General features: G+C 41.1%; 1 protein-coding gene across 1 annotated transcript in view; it reads left to right on the forward strand.

Moving 5' to 3' along the window:
* Positions 1 to 16,267, forward strand: part of sipa1l1 (signal-induced proliferation-associated 1 like 1) — a 117,677-nt gene that overhangs the window by 36,787 nt on the left and 64,623 nt on the right. The window contains exons 5-8 of the mRNA XM_088325724.1: positions 1,046 to 1,234; positions 5,230 to 5,404; positions 8,175 to 8,278; positions 9,479 to 9,636. Of these exons, the coding sequence (XP_088181850.1) occupies positions 1,046 to 1,234; positions 5,230 to 5,404; positions 8,175 to 8,278; positions 9,479 to 9,636 (626 nt within the window). The remainder of the gene's footprint in view (positions 1 to 1,045; positions 1,235 to 5,229; positions 5,405 to 8,174; positions 8,279 to 9,478; positions 9,637 to 16,267) is intronic.

The raw sequence follows: 16,267 nt of genomic DNA on the forward strand, positions 1-16,267 counted from the left end.
TTTATTCTTATAGCCCTTAATCACAAAGAGTCTCAAAGGGCTGCACAGACTTCAGACTATTGCAAACTACGGACTATTATGACACCATTTCCTGATCTAAGACCTACAGGAGAGCAAGGAAAAACTCTCAACCCTCAGTCAAGTCATGTTCATTTGTGACGCCCTTAATCACAAGGAGTCTCAGAGGGCTGCACAGACCTCAGACTATTGCAAACCACCTACTATTATGACACCGTCCCCTGATCTAAAACCTACATGAGGGCAAGGAAAAGCTCAAACCTCCGTCAAGTCAAGTCATGTTTATTTGTGACGGCCTTAATCACAAGGAGTCTCAAAGAGCTGCACATAGCACAGATTATTGCAAACTTCAGACCTTTTTCACACAATAACTGTTTTTCCTATCGATAGCCACTAAAATCTAGGCTATAGAGCCCGATACTGATAACCAAAAACTTTGTTTTTACTACATGCTATATTTTTATGTGTAAAAGCAACCCAAAATCTTGTTTTTTTTTCTATCTATCTATCTATCTATCTATCTATCTATCTATCTATCTATCTATCTATCTATCTATCTATCTATCTATCTATCTATCTATCTATCTATCTATCTATCTATCTATCTATCTATCTATCTATCTATCTATCTATCTATCTATCAATACTGTCAATTACTGTTATTGCATACAAATATTAGTTATAAATGTATGCCAGTGACAGCAAAGGAGTACAAAACATATAAACGAAATATTTTCGGCATCTTTTCTAGTACTGTGTCCAAAATGAATCTCTTCAAATCTCAAAATATTAGAAAGAGGACTATAAGGTTATGACACCTGATTGATTAGTATATTGCGGCTCTAAGTGAACGATTATCAGTTCATTTTTCATTTAAAAAACAAGTTATCCTGAAGCTGATACAGGGATAAGATCAATCGATACCAATCTGATACTGAATTTTAAAAAATAAAATCTCAGAGGCTTCTCATTTTTCTCACAAGATCGGATTCATGAAGGTGTGATTTCTTGTTTTTTTATCACGCAGCTGAACACCCTGCGTGGTTCCATCATAGAAGATGCGATACCATCCACATCCAAACATGGTTTAGCAAGAGGGCTCCCTCTGAAAGAGGTGTTGGAGTACCTGGTTCCTGAGATGAATGTTCACTGCCTGCGCCTGGCCCTCAATACGCCCAAGGTCACTGATCAGCTGATGAAGCTGGACGAGCAGGGGGTAAAAAACACAACACACTCATTTGAAATTTAGTGTCCGTCCATCCATTATCTGCACCGTTTATCCTCAGTAGGGTCGAAGCTGCGCGCGTGCGTGCGCAATTGCGCACTGCTCGCACATTCTCAGCGCACAAGAAAATCTAGCCGGCGCACAAAAATGAGGGCTCAGAATGACTAATTAAGAAGCGACTTAAGTCAAAGGTACAGTGCATGAAGGTAAAAATACACGGGTTCCCCTGACGTTGTGTCCTAAATGCGGTATTTTGAAGTCGAGTCAGAGTAGAACGAAGTTGAGTAAAGTTAGTAGAGTTGGTCGAGAACCGGCTTCCTCGGCTCGTCTCACTAAAAGGAACCGGCTCTTTCGGGTCCTCAACGGCTCTTCGGGTTGTTTTCGCTTCTTTAATCCCAACATGACCAAATATGATGTAAAACGATGTACAAAATGACTTAAAAGAAAGGGGGAATAAAACAAAAAAGAAAAAAATACCAAAATGAAAAAGTAGTGAAAAGCTGAGAAAAAAAGAAACAAAAGGAAGAGAAAAAAAGAAGGAAAAATTTAGAAAAAAGCCAGAAAAAAAGAAAAGAAAGAAATGTCAGAAAAAGGTAAACAGAAAAAAAAGAAAAAAGTAACAGCTCGGAAAAAAAGTAGAAAAAAAACACGGAAAAAAGAAGAAAAGGTTTGTGTTGCATTCAAATAATTTCCAATTATATCACGTCAATCTTGTTGCCAGCGTTGTACTTCCACTAAAAATGTGATAAAGTACAGTTCTGTATCTTACAACCGACTAAATAAGCTCCCAAAAATGTTAATATTATGCGACAAAATATATCAGGAAATCAAAAGAAATGGATATCTTGTGAAAGAATTGTAAGAACAAACGACGTTTGTGGGCCGTTCAACCTTTGCAATCGTACATGAGTCAATTCATTCAAAAGAGAAAAATTATTTTGCATTGCCGGAAACTCAGCAAAATGTAACTTGATGTCAAGTTTTGGACATGTTTGATAATTAATTATCTTGTCCCACTTGGGATTATGGTTGCTCACCGACTTTGTGTGAACGCTCAAACCCGTGGAAAATTACAGGGAACATTGGCACAGACCACAGATTATTGCTAACCACAGACTATTATTACACTTTTCCCTGATCTAAAACCTACATGAGGGCAAGGAAAAACCTCAAAAACCTCAACATGCTGAAAATGAAGAAACCTTGAGAAGTAATCCCATTTCCAAGATGACCAGGCTAACAAATAATACACAGAAATTGTCAACATGAAATATAGGTCATTCACCTGTGGATGTCTTCTGGGCTCTTGGGATTTGTGTATTCAAACTTTCAGAATGTAATGCCTGTAGTACCTTAACACATATAGAATGTAGAGGAGAAAAACTCAAAGTGTTGTCTTCAAAAAGAGATCAAAACGATGCCGATACTCCAAATGGTTTAAGTAGCTTCAGATTTACCTTGGGTGGACCTTTTTAGACCTTCATTTCAGGTAAAAATGTTTTGGGTAGAGTATATTGTAATATTGGAGAGTCTGAACAATGTGTACCATTCAGTAGTTGATTTACTTCTGTGTTTTGGATCTTTGTCTTGGTGCAGCTTCCATGCCCCAGACTACCGTAAATTCCGGACTATAGAGCGCACCTGATAATAAGCCGCACCCACCACATTTTAAGAGGAAAACCGATTTTGTACATACACAAGCCGCACCTGTATATAAGCCGCATGCGCCCACATTTAAACATGTAACACAAACACAAAATTAACCCAAACCCGACTTCAAGTTCCGCGATTGAAAACTAAATGTCCTTCATTAAAGTCTACAGTCCAAAAATCACAGCCGGCAAAATGAACGGAAAATGATACCGGTACTTAAGGTTTGATGCAGACCTGCAGAGTCCAGATCCCATTGAAAGTAATCCAAGGAAAAAAGTGTATATTTCCAAAGGTAAGGGTGGGAAAAATATATCAAATGAACACATTTACTCACGCAACTCCTTTTTCTTTAACCAACTTTTTACCCCCTCTTCTTTCCTTGTTTGTCCCTCACCTTTAGCGGTCCCCACTTAAACTAGGCACCCCGCGTTTGTTCCGCCCCTCATTTTTCGTTCACCCGTACAAAACATATCAGAATAAGTGTCTAAAATAAATACAAATAAATACATTACAAAAATATACTGTTGCAAATACATATTGTACATGGGTTACACATATTTACAAAGAAAGACGGTACACCAAGAGAGTTTTCAAAGCTTTAATAATAATAATAATATAGCTTTCATCCCAAACGGTGGCTGTGACAGGGCAGTTAATGGTAGCAACACTCGAGCGCCGCTGGCGGCCATTAGAAAAATGACATAAATTGGCCGCATCACTGAATAAGCCGCAGGGTTGAAAGTTAGGGAAAAAAGTAGCGGCTTATAGTCCGGAATTTACGGTAATCTGGTTTTCCTTAAAGACATCCTGATAAACTTTTGAAATCGTTTTTCCATTAATTTGTCCAGGCCCTGAGGCAGCAAAACAGCTCAAAACCATGATGCACCCGCAAACATTTTTCGCAGTGGGGATGAAGTGTTGATCTTGTTGAGCTTTTTCAGTTTTCCTGTTCAAATGACATTGTGTATTTCTTCCTGTTTCATCAGTCCACAAAATATTTTGCCCAAACTTTCGGTGTGGAGTCCTCCCATAAACACCAATCTTGGCCATAGTTTTACAAATAGTCAAGTCAAGTCAAGTCATTTTTATTTGTATAGCCCTTAATCACAAAGAGTCTCAAAGGGCTGCACAGGTTATTGCACAGACTATTATTTCAGACTATTATTACACCATCCCCTGATCTGGAAACAACATGAGGGCAAGGGAAAACTCAAAAACCTCAACATGAGGAAAATGAAGAAACCTTGAGAAGCGACCGCACATGTGGTATTCCCCTTTCAGATTACCAGGCAAAGGATGTTGCAATTACAAATAATACAGAGAAATTGTCCACAAAATGTATAGGTTATTCATATGCTATGGAGTAGAAGTGTGTTTTAAGCTTAGATTTCAACATTTCCACTGAGGTTGCAGATCGGATCTCAGGGGGAAGAGCATTCCACAGCACCGGTGCCCGGATGGAGAACGCTCTCGAACCTGCGGATTTCTTCTTGGCTCTTGTGATCACTAGTAGACCGGCGCTTTCAGAACGAAAGCTTCGGACCGGAACATAGGGGGAAATCAGATCTGAAAGATATGAGGGAGCAAGTCCATGTATGATTTTGTATAATACTAAGAGAACCTTGAAATCACATCTTAGGCTAACAGTTAGCCAAAATCGGCCTGATGTGATCGGACTTTTTTGTCCTAGTTAAAAGCCTCGCTGCAGCATTTTGTACCAGTTAATATGTGCATATAGATCTTGATCTGTTCCAGTCAGTGGTTCTCAAATAGTTGGGCGGGACCCCTGGCAGGGCGCGAGGCTCCGTCAAGGGGGGCGCGGGCGCAGTCTACTTAGGATAACTTTTTTTTTTCCGTAAGTTACCTCTCGCTAAAAAATGTTAACACTGATGCAGGGACCTGTGAAGAGAGACGGGTTAAAGAGACAAACAAAAGTCTCCTCACGAAAGCTAAGACAAGGCAGTTTGACTTAGCGTACGCAGCACTTCAACCACAGAGGGAGACGAGCAAAGTTTGCCTGTTCTCCCCATGCCTGCAGGTACTCCGGTTTCCTTCCACATTCCAAAAAACATGCATGCCAGGTTGATTGGCTGGTCCAAATTGTCCCTAGGTGTGGACGTGCGAGTGAGTTTTTTGTCTCTGTGTGCCTTGCAATTGGCTGGCAACCAGTTCAGGGTGCCCCCTGCCCACTGCCTGAAGATAACTGGTGATGGGCTCCAATACCCCCGCGGCCCTACAGAGGATAAGCGGCGCAGATAATGGATGGATGGACGGATGTATATTGCAGTAGAATGACAAACATCAAAATGTCCTTTCCGTTTTCCACTGAACAGCTAAGTTTTCAGCGCAAGGTGGGAGTCATGTATTGCATGTCAGGCCAGAGCAGCGAGGAAGAAATGTACAACAACGAATCGGAAGGTCCGGCACTGGAAGAGTTTCTGCATCTTCTCGGAGAGAGGGTTCGACTCAAAGGGTTTTCCAAGTACAGGGCCCAGCTGGACACCAAAAGTAAGTACTTCCCTTCGGGTTCAAAAACCGATTGAGATACATGGACGCCAGGTAAAAGCTTCTCAAATACCTATTGCTGGCCTCTGTGTCCTAATTCCGTCTCACAATACTCTGATTTTGAGCAAAAACATGCACTGTAACCGATATTGTTTTAAAAAGGGCTGTCAAAAGCAGTGTTTCTCAACCAGTGTTCTGTGGAAGACTCATGTGTTGTAACTGTTGTAACTAAAAATTTATTGTGATTTTTGGGGAAAAAGGGAGTGGTCAGTAGTGGTTCACAAAGTCCAGTAATCGAGTTTTATGATTTGAGCCAAATTGATATTTCCGACTACTGATGAGTATTTTCTCCAAATGTTATTAGTTGATGTTACAACACGTTTACGCTTCATTTCCAAAATGCTGCTGCTCTGGTGGTCCAATTTTTGCCCCAAAACACAAATCTTGATAACATCCATCAAAACGTGCAATATAATAAAATGGATTTCGAGATTTTTAACAAAACTGCCTCACCAGTGCCTAGAACTTTTTCAAAACGGACCCAATTTTAGCAAGACTTTTGAAAATGTATTAGTATGTGTACATACAAAGACATTTCTTGAACTCAAATGCTAAAATGAACAGGAAGTGAATGCATTTTAGCTTGCCATTTTTTAGGACTTGCATTGCTTTGTACAGATCACATATATATTATAGCTTTGTGGAGAAGGTGGGTTAGCAATCGCACGACATTTGTTAAGATTTTGGGAAGGCAGGCCAATAGGCAGGCATTACTTCATTCCATTAATGGGTCAAAACGCTCCAGGAGGGGAGCAAAAAATGACTCAAAAGAAAGTAAAATACAGTCCAGTACAAACTCACGGCTGTCAGAGTTCAGGGGATTCAAAGCTTGTTGGCGGCCCTAGGGGCATGGTGGCGTGCCAGATCGTCGTGCCCTTGTCAAGGTTGACCCAATGTGGAATCCATAAATGCTCCTACAGACATGCCCCTCCCATTCCACCAGATAGTGGTAACCACAACACCTCCAGCGGATGCCTCAGACCTCCCGAACTGTGTACGGTGGAGCTCCATCGACGAATCAGACCTTGGGAGGATCTTCAAGATAGGACCTCATCCCCGCCTTGTGGACCTTCAACAATGTCAGGAGCCTCAATCACAAAGCTGGGTTGACCACTAATAGGGGTGCCAGCTTCCCAAGCCTTGCTTGGATTGGAAGGTCTTTAGCAAAGACCAGGGCCACAGCGTGGAGTCTGAGTTTGCAGTTTTTGCCTGATGATGACACAGTTTTCATCTGTAATGAGTGGAGCTGTGTCTGTGATTACCCTCTTAAAGTCAAGTTTGACTTCCTTGGAATTGATGGTGTTCTGTCAAGACCAGGAATGCCTTGCTGCTCCATCCAGTCAGTTACGCCACTCCTGGAGGGCCAACATCAGGGTCAAGAGTTCCTGATTGCCGATGTTGTAGCTCTGTTAGGCCTAGGAAAATCCATTGTCTTTGGCTCTCTGCTGGGATAGCTCCGCACCTACCCCTGTGTCAGAGGCATTTTTTACTCACAACGAACTGTCAGGTTGGGTCCTGGTGACAGCCCATGGGGGAGGCGGTTAAAGCGTTTTCAGGCGTGTGTAAGCGCCCTCCGTTTCCTCAGTCCAAACAAAGGAGTGGAGATAGGAGGTAAGCTAGATCAGTGGATTAGCCACTCTACTGCAGTCACAGATATCCGACGGTAGAAGTTTAAAAACCCCAGTAGCAGTGGCCTTCTAACGGGTGGCGTCGGAACACACTCTTCTCGATCTTAAGGTTGTTCTCAAGCAGCAGTCTCGGCACCAGCCACACTGGCTGCTCACAAAGAAGATCAGAATATTATCCTAGTAAGAGAAACTTGTTCAGCATGTTGTTAAGGACATCATTGACGCAACGGAATGGCATTACAAGGGATTCAAACTGCTCTGCCGCGCTTGCTTTCAATCACGCTGATGGTTGTCCAACTAAATAGCCCAAATGATCATTTCTGTCAAGTCCGGTGGTCGTGCTACTGTTAGCGGGGTGTCACAAACCGTGTCATTGTTCCCTTGACAAAACACACGTTTCTGAGCTGGTTTGCCGTTTTCAGCTGCCACAATGCTGAAATATAGCATCAAAAAACCCATACGTTTACTTCGACTCCCGTTGAAGAGCTTGGGTTCGCAAGCGTAGGAGGGGGATGAAAGAGGTGCCCCTCCACTGCTCGGGGTAGCTTGAACAAGCTGCTGGACGAGCTTGTTCCACATAGTGAAGCGATTAAGATGGGCAATTTAAATGCACCATTTGCTTTGTGCAATCGCAGCGTCTCAGCTGGCCATAACTGCATGTAAGCTGGGCCCATGGAGGTCTGAACATTATTTTATGATTAAGGAAATGAAGACCCAAGCAAAGACATGACTTGTGTTGTCAAGAAGGGGTTTTTAATCGAAAGTGGACACATGATAAGAGGGAAAAATTGCGAATTGAAACAAAAATACAGTATGGTGCACACTCTTGGCTAACAGAGTTCAGTGGATTCAGAGCCGGTCAACTGCAGAAGTGCTAGAGTCAAAGTTAACACGGCACTATCAAGAAAAAACGATCCGACAGCCTATGCTGTTGACACAGTCCAATACGTGGGCGTCCTTGACCCTAATATTGATGGGAAACGTTTGGATGCCTGTGTGTGTGTGTGGTTCAATGTCTCTCCAAGGTTGGCACCCCCTTGGGGGACGGTAGCGTGCCAGGTCCTGACAACATTTTTATTTTGCAGCTGACTCAACTGGTACTCACTCCTTGTTTACAACACACAAGGAGTATGAGATAATGTTCCATGTGTCCACCATGCTTCCGTATACACCCAACAATAAGCAGCAAGTAAGCACGGCCTTCTAACAATTTGTTCTTGTATACCGTAAATTCCGGACTATAGAGCGCACCTGATTATAAGCTACACCCACCACATTTTAAGTGGAAAACCGATTTTGTACTTACACAAGCCGCACCTGTATATAAGCCGCATGCGCCCACATTCAAACATGTAACACAATCACAAAATTAGCCCAAACCTGGCTTTGAGTCCCGCGATTGTAACTGAATATAAAGTCCAAAAACCACATCCGGCAAAATGGACAGAAAATGTTACCGGTACCTGCAGAGTCCGGCTACCCGTTGAAACTAATCCAAGGAAAAAAAGTCTATATTTCCAAAGGTAAGGGTGGGAAAAATATGAATCCACTATTGTCCGCTGCCACAACAGGTCTCACTCACCTTTACGCCACTTCCCGTAAGCCCGCGTTTGCTCTGCCCCTCTTTTTTAATTCGCAAAACATATCAGAATAAGTGTCTCAAATAAATACATTACAAAAATTTACAGGTGCAAATACATATTATACATCGGTTACACATATTTACAAAGAACGACGGTACACCAAGAAAGTTTTCAAAGCTTTAATTATAAAATTATAACTTTCATCCCAAACCGTGCCTGTGAAGGGTAGCAAAACGCTACTAGCAACACGTAACACAGGTCTGTTAAAAAAAACATACCGTGCTTGTAGAAACCACGATAAACCGTCCTCATCTTCCTCCTTATAGCTGACGTCATCAAAGTCGTCTTCCCCAGTTTGGAAAACAGACTTTGTCATATAGACGTCGTCCCACGCTCCCTTGTTCAAAAACACGTTGGCAACACGCTTGCAAAGTAAAGTTTACGTGCAGTATCTCTGTTTCCTTCTTTACCGGACTGCTCGTTTGCTTTTAGCTTGAAAGTTGCGTCATGGGCTTTTCTTTTTGCAATTTGCATGATGAGGATATGTTTACGCTAATTTAATTTGTGCACAAGCTAAGAAGTTGCAGTCTTCCTCGGCGCATATATTCCAGCGGTATAAACCTTACCTTTTGTACTCGAGCGCCGCTGGCGGCCGTTAGAAAAATGACATAAATTGGCCGCATCACTGAATAAGCCGCAGGGTTGAAGGTTTGGGAAAAAAGTAGCGGCTTATAGTCCGGAATTTACGGTATTTTTCATACGATATATATGAATAAAGAAGTTTCATGTCATGTTTTGACCCGCAGCTGCTGCGGAAACGCCACATCGGGAACGACATCGTCACCATTGTATTCCAGGAGCCCGGAGCACTCCCCTTCACTCCCAAAAACATCCGTTCGCACTTTCAACATGTCTTTGTGATCGTCCAGGCGCACAACCCTTGCTCAGAAAATACTTCATACAGGTCAGATCAGCCACTTACGTATTTTTTCAATTCACCTTACCAGATTCTGTTGGTAATGTGCGACCGTTTTTTTCTGGAGGAATTGTGTACAAACCCTCAAATGGTATTTTTTTTTGTATTAGAATACTGTACAGTGATACAGTGGAACCTCGGTTTTCAAACGCCTCTCAGTTCGAACAAATCGGAGTCTGAACAAAAATTTTGAGAAATTTTCGCTGTTCGGTCAAAAAAATCGGAGTTCGAATGCCGGTAATGCGTGAGTGCGTACGCTAGGGTGCGATGCTGAGCGGCGTACGGGTGTTTTAGCCCCTTATTATGCCTCCGAAGAAAGTCAGTGCAAGCAGCAAAGTTGCTACAGGTGAAAAAAGAAAAGTAGTGCGTACAACTATTGCAATTAGGAAAGAAATAATAGCTCCACCGTCCACCTGCGCCTTCTGCTGACCACCACAAAGGTAAGTAATCCTATTCATAATTCTTTTCATTATCCTTTTTTAATTATTTTTACACGTTCATGTTAGCGTAATCTTTCGTACTGCAGATTACGATAATGCGAACGTACGATTAGCCTGGGTTAGCTTCATGTTTACGTTAAACATTCAGGGTGTTGGAACGGAGCCCAACATTCAGGGTGTTGGAACGGAGCCCCCTTTCCAATGAACCGCTCACCACTTGTTGTGGAGACCCGGGTGCTAAATGACTTATAAACGACCTGATTCTTTAATTTTTACACGTTCATGTTAGCGTAACCTTTCGTACGGAAGATTACGATAACGCGAACGTACGATTAGCCTGGGTTAGCTTCATGTTTACGTTAGACATTCAAGGAAAACATTCACGGTGTTGGAACGGATTAAAACGATTTACATTATTTTAAATGGGAAAAATGATTTCGGTGATCGAACAAATCGGTTTTCGAACAGGGTTCTGGAGCGGATTATGGTCGAGAACCGAGGTTCCACTGTACTTCATTATTCAAGATTAATTTGTGCAATGATCATGCTCGTATCTCAATTTATGAAGTAATTGAACAAAAACATCCAACTGAACCCTAAATGGATAGAAAACACATCTTCATGATCATTAAAAACACACTCAAATAGGAATTGAACATTAAAGAAATCCAGTGATAAGATAAATAATTCGATATTAACAAAAGTCATGTTTATTTGTACAGCCCTTAATCACAAAGAGTCTCAAAGGCCGGCACAGATCAAAGACTACTGCAATCTATTATTACAGACTATTATGACACCCAGGGTTGGGTAGGGTTACTTTAACTGGATTACTTTCAATTAGTTTTGGATTACTCCAATACCAAATATGCTAATAAAAGACAAAAGAAACTAAATATGAATAAAATGATGACTCACAACACGTGGTAAGCTTTCTCTCCTGGCTTTGATCTCTTTGATCTCCGGCATAACTAACATAAAATGCGACAGAAACAAAATGAAAATAAATCCAAACAGCTTGCCGACATCACTTTTGCCCTTCCGTGTATTCCGATACTCCCCAAGCTTGCACAAAATTGAGTCATTTTATTCATATTTAGTTTCTTTTGTCCTTTTTTAACATATTTGGTATTGGAGTAATCCAAAAGTCATTGAAAGTAATCCAGTTAAAGTAACCCTACCCAACCCTGATGACACTATCCCCTCATCTAAAACCTACATGAGGGCAAATAATACACATATTATCAACATAAATTGTTCATATGCTATAGAGTAGACGTGTGTTTTAAGCTTAGATTTAAACATAAAACGGAAGTTTATCATGAGGACTTATCACGTAGGAAGTCGTGGTTGCTAAAGTGACAGAGGTGTATGCGTCGTGCGGGGAGAGCACGATAAACTGTTGATGATACTTAAGCACTTACTGTACCCTAAAATTTAAATTACTGTAACATTAAATGATAATACAGTGGAACCTCGGTTCTCGACCATAATCCGCTCCAGAACCCTGTTCGAAAACCGATTTGTTCAATCACTGAAAACGTTTTTCCCATTAAAAGTAAAGTAAAATCGTTTCAATCCGTTCCAACACCCTGAATGTTTACCATGAACGTAAACATGAAGCTAACCCAGGCTAATCATACGTTCGCGTTAGCGTAATCTTCCGTACGAAAGATTACGCTAACATGAACGTGTAAAAATAAAAAAAAAAGGATTATGAATAGGATTTCTTACCTTTGTGGTGGACGGTGGGGAGAGAAAAATCCTCAAAAGTTTTTCAACCTCTTCCAAAACTTGCGGCAGTTGCTCGCTTATAGCGCTAACTTCCTTAGCCGCATCACTTGATTTCACAGCCTCCTTTTTCTTGACTATCGTACTAATAGTAGATTTAGCCATGCTGTATTCACTAGCAAGATCGGAAATTCGTACACCTCTTTCATATTTAGCTATTATGTCTTTCTTAAAGGCAATAGTTGGACCAACAACTTGTTTTTTTTTCACCTGTCCTGCTTGCACCGACCTTCTTCGGAGGCATAATTAGGGGCTAAAACACCCGTACGCCTCTCAGCATCGCACCCTAGCGTACCGGCGTTCGAACTCCGATTTTTTGACCGAACAGCGAAGCAAGAATTTCTCGAAATTTTTGGTCGAACACCTATTTGTCCGAACTGAGAGGCGTTCGAAAACCGAGGTTCCACTGTATACACCAACATTTTTACAGCATCATCTTTTATTTTAATGCATACACTCTTACATTAATTTTTCTGCCTTTGCTGCTACCCAGTGCCATACTACAGAGGGTATACCAGTTGTAGGTCCTTGTCGATGGACAGCCTCTTCTTGGAGATGATGCTCTCCATGGTGGTATATCCCTCTTGCTCAGGGAACCTATGGCTGGCGAGCCATTTATGGCTCTTTTCGAAGATAAGATTCAACAATTTCACATTTCTCTGTGGTGTTAAAAAGTCTGGCTAATTCATCCCGATTTAGGTGCATGCAATGCAACACTGACTGGATCAATATTTCAGTGTAGAAAGGACACATTCTCAAATACAGTTTTCAGTCAGGGTGTCACACCAACATACCCTGTTTTGGCGGTAGGTCGCTATGAAACCCTTTACAGTGGGACCTCGGTTATCGCGGTTAATGGGGACCAAAACCAACCGCGATATGTGAAAATCCGCGAAGTAGCGGCGCACCTTAAAAAAAAAAAAAAAAATAAAAAAAAAAAAATATATATATATATATATATATATATATATATATCTCATCTCATCTCATCTCATCTCACTAGCCGTGCCGCTTATCCTCATTAGGGTCGCGGGGGGGCTGGAGCCCATCCCAGCCATCTCCGGGCAGTGGGCAGGGGACACCCTGAACTGGTTGCCAGCCAATCGCAGGGCACACAGGGGCAGACAATTCATTCACACCGATGGACAATTTGGACCGGCCAATTAACCTGACATGCATGTTTTTGGAACGTCAGAGGAAACTGGAGTGCCCAGAGTAAACCCACGCAAGCACGGGGAGAACATACAAACTCCACACAGGAAGTCTAGAGCTGGATTTGAACCCACGACAGGTTCCCATGACATGAACTGTGCCGCACAAGCGCTAACCACTGCGCCGCCGTGCTGCCATAAAAAAAAATATATATATATATATATATATATATATATATATATATATATGTATATATTAATGGGGACCAAAACCACCCGTGAAAAGTGAAAATCTGCGAAGTAGCGCGCCCCTTCAAAAGTGTTAAAAAAATGTCAAATAAATATTTATTTTTATTTTTTTTTTTTATTTTTTTTTATTATTTTATTTTATTGTTATTATTTTTAAGACCTGCGAAGCTCTGAACCGGCGAACATGGAACCACGAAGTAGCGACACCCCTTCAAAAATGCTTAAAAAAAAATAAAAAATATAAATATATATATTTTATTTTATTATTATTATCATTATTTAGGCCCGCGAAGCTCTGAATCCGCGAACGTCGAAGCGCCAAGTAGCGAGGTTCTACTGTACAGTAAACGGAAGGTCTTTAAACTATGTAGGGGTTCACTGTTGGGATAAAAACCACGGATCCAACTGTAAATAAATAAAAATGCCAGCAAACCACTCAGAGCAATTTGATCGGATGAGAGGTGGAGGTGGGCAGATTCCTGCACACGGTGCATGACTCTCCAATATCTCTCGCTCGGTGCAGTTTGCGCCGAAGGTAAATATGATGATGTTCTTATCGTTTGCAGTATTTTGGGACATTTCTACAAAAGAACTTTGCTTGCACCTATTTTTGAAACCACTATTTCTGACAAAAATAACGGTCAAGATGAGTCTCAACACTCTTAAGTAACTGAGGGAGGGTGACAAATTATAAGTTGTATATTTATATTGGAATGGGACACAGGCTCTGGCAATATTCTTATTTCATAGATTTGATCAAATCATTGAATGACACACAGTGAACTTAAACTTGCTGAAGAATTAGCTTTTGTCTGGGTTTGGCGGTTTTGTTGAATTTTGTCTCAGAATATATGGTGTGGCTCTCTCCCAAAAAGTTTTTAAATATTTTTGCTTTTATAGTTGCCACACTTGGGATTGCCGTTGCTCACTGTTGTTTCAAGCGTTGGTCACCGACTTTGTGTGAAAGCTCAGACCCGTGGGAAATGACATGGAACATTGGTCCACGGGCACCTCAGCTATCCTTAGAGGGGAACCTTGGTAGCGTCTGGAAACAATAGCAACTTGGATTTTTCCTCATATGCTCGGCAATATTTTTGGCAAACGATATCTCAAGTGTCTCGTGTCTTAAGGACCTTGTAAGTAGAGGCAACACGGTATTTCATATTACTGAAGGATGACCTGAGATGGTACCGCCAATAATTCTGCTGTGGTTATATTGTTTTTTTCAATTAGGTCTTTTTTTTAATCATTGTTTGAATCCTCGTAGTCCTCCTTTTAATTGCTGTCTAATCACATTGAGTTGGCTCATAATTGGCTCCTCATGAAGCCGCTTGGTTGCTTAGCAACAACTGACACGTACACAACAATTAATACCATGTTGATTGATTGCTGTTTATACAAGCCTGATGTGATCCAGCAATATTTGGAATTTGAGAGCCTTGACGTAAACACGGGATTTTGGCCGAAAAAAAGCAGGATTTGTAGGTATTGGCACTCGCAGAGTCCTTTGCTCACACACTACTAATGTTCACGGTTTACGGATCCCTTATGGGTTGTCGGGGCAGCAATGAGGACGCAACTCTGGACACGTTTCTCCACTGATGGTTCCTGGCCTGTTCTTGGGTCCAGGCAAAGTTGGCACCAGGCCATTCCTTGATGTTGTCGGCCCAGTTCTTTATCGGCCTTCCTCTCCTCCTGCCGCCTTGGGCTGTGCCCTGGAAATAGATCTTGGTCAGTCCTGATGATCTTGTGATGTGACCATACCCCTGAAGTTTCCGTCCGCGCACAGTTGACAACAGTTCTTCATACCTTCTGAATTATATGTGAAATTACGTGATGACCTCAGTTTTCGATTTGTAATTGGATTTTTTGCTCGAACGTCATCAAGTTGTGAAAATCGGTAATCATACCTGGAATGATCTCGTTCTAAACATTTGACTGTCAAGAAAATTTGTTTTTTCTGGCCTCAAATGAGGTGGCAACATCCAAGCTAAATGAATAAGAGAGCAGCAATACAGCAGGGGTGCTCATACTATTTTAGCATGTGAGCTACCTACAAAATTACCAAGTCAGACACACAGGCATGTTCAAGAACTTTAGTGTTTTTAGTATTCACAGATGGCAATCCCATTGTTTTACAATACCCCACAAGGATGTGTTTTATCACCTTGTCTTTATTCCATATTTACGTATGATTGCAAATCCATTGATGATAACAATCTAGTTGTTAAATTTGCTGACGACACTACTGTTTCTGGTTACATTATGAACAATGATGAGAGCGCATACAGACGGCAGGTGGATAACATTGTGGAATGGTGCAATGGAAATGATTTGATATTGAATTTGGACAAAACCAAAGAAATGATTATTGACTTTCAGATGAAAAACAAAAACCAGAAGGAATTTTTACTTATCAATGGTAAAAGAGTCAAGCAGGTGAAACATTTCAAACTTCTCGGGACTTTTATTTCAGAAGATCTAAGCTGGGCACTGAACTCGGAGAAAATTCTAAAGAAGGCACGCCAAAGAACTTTCTTCCTAAGGAAGTTGAACTCCTACGATGTTCACCAGGAAATCCTAGTTCATTTTTATCGTGCGATTATTGAAAGTGTTTTAGCAAATTCTATTATTGTTTGGTTTGGTCGAATCACAAAGAAAGATCTGTCGAAGTTCAATTCTGTAATCCGCACAGCGGAAAAGATTGTGGGCACCGGTTTGCCATCCCTGGAATCTATATATAATAATAGAATTTTGAAACGTACCTCCAATATTCTTAAGGATGAGAGTCATCCTGGTAATGATCATTTTCATCTCGAATATTCCATTATATGGATTTTTTTTTTCAAACATAATTCAACTATTATGAAAAATTTTACCTGTCCGAATCTTTAATAATTGTAAATTGTAATTTCTGTTTTTCGTTTGTATTCTGAATGTTGAATGTTGTTAAATTTTTAAATTCTTACTTGAGCCGAGACAACGAGA

This window comes from Urocampus carinirostris, chromosome 20, assembly GCF_059441175.1.
Source record: "Urocampus carinirostris isolate Australia breed hairy pipefish chromosome 20, RoL_Ucar_1.0, whole genome shotgun sequence".
Lineage (NCBI taxonomy): Eukaryota > Metazoa > Chordata > Actinopteri > Syngnathiformes > Syngnathidae > Urocampus > Urocampus carinirostris.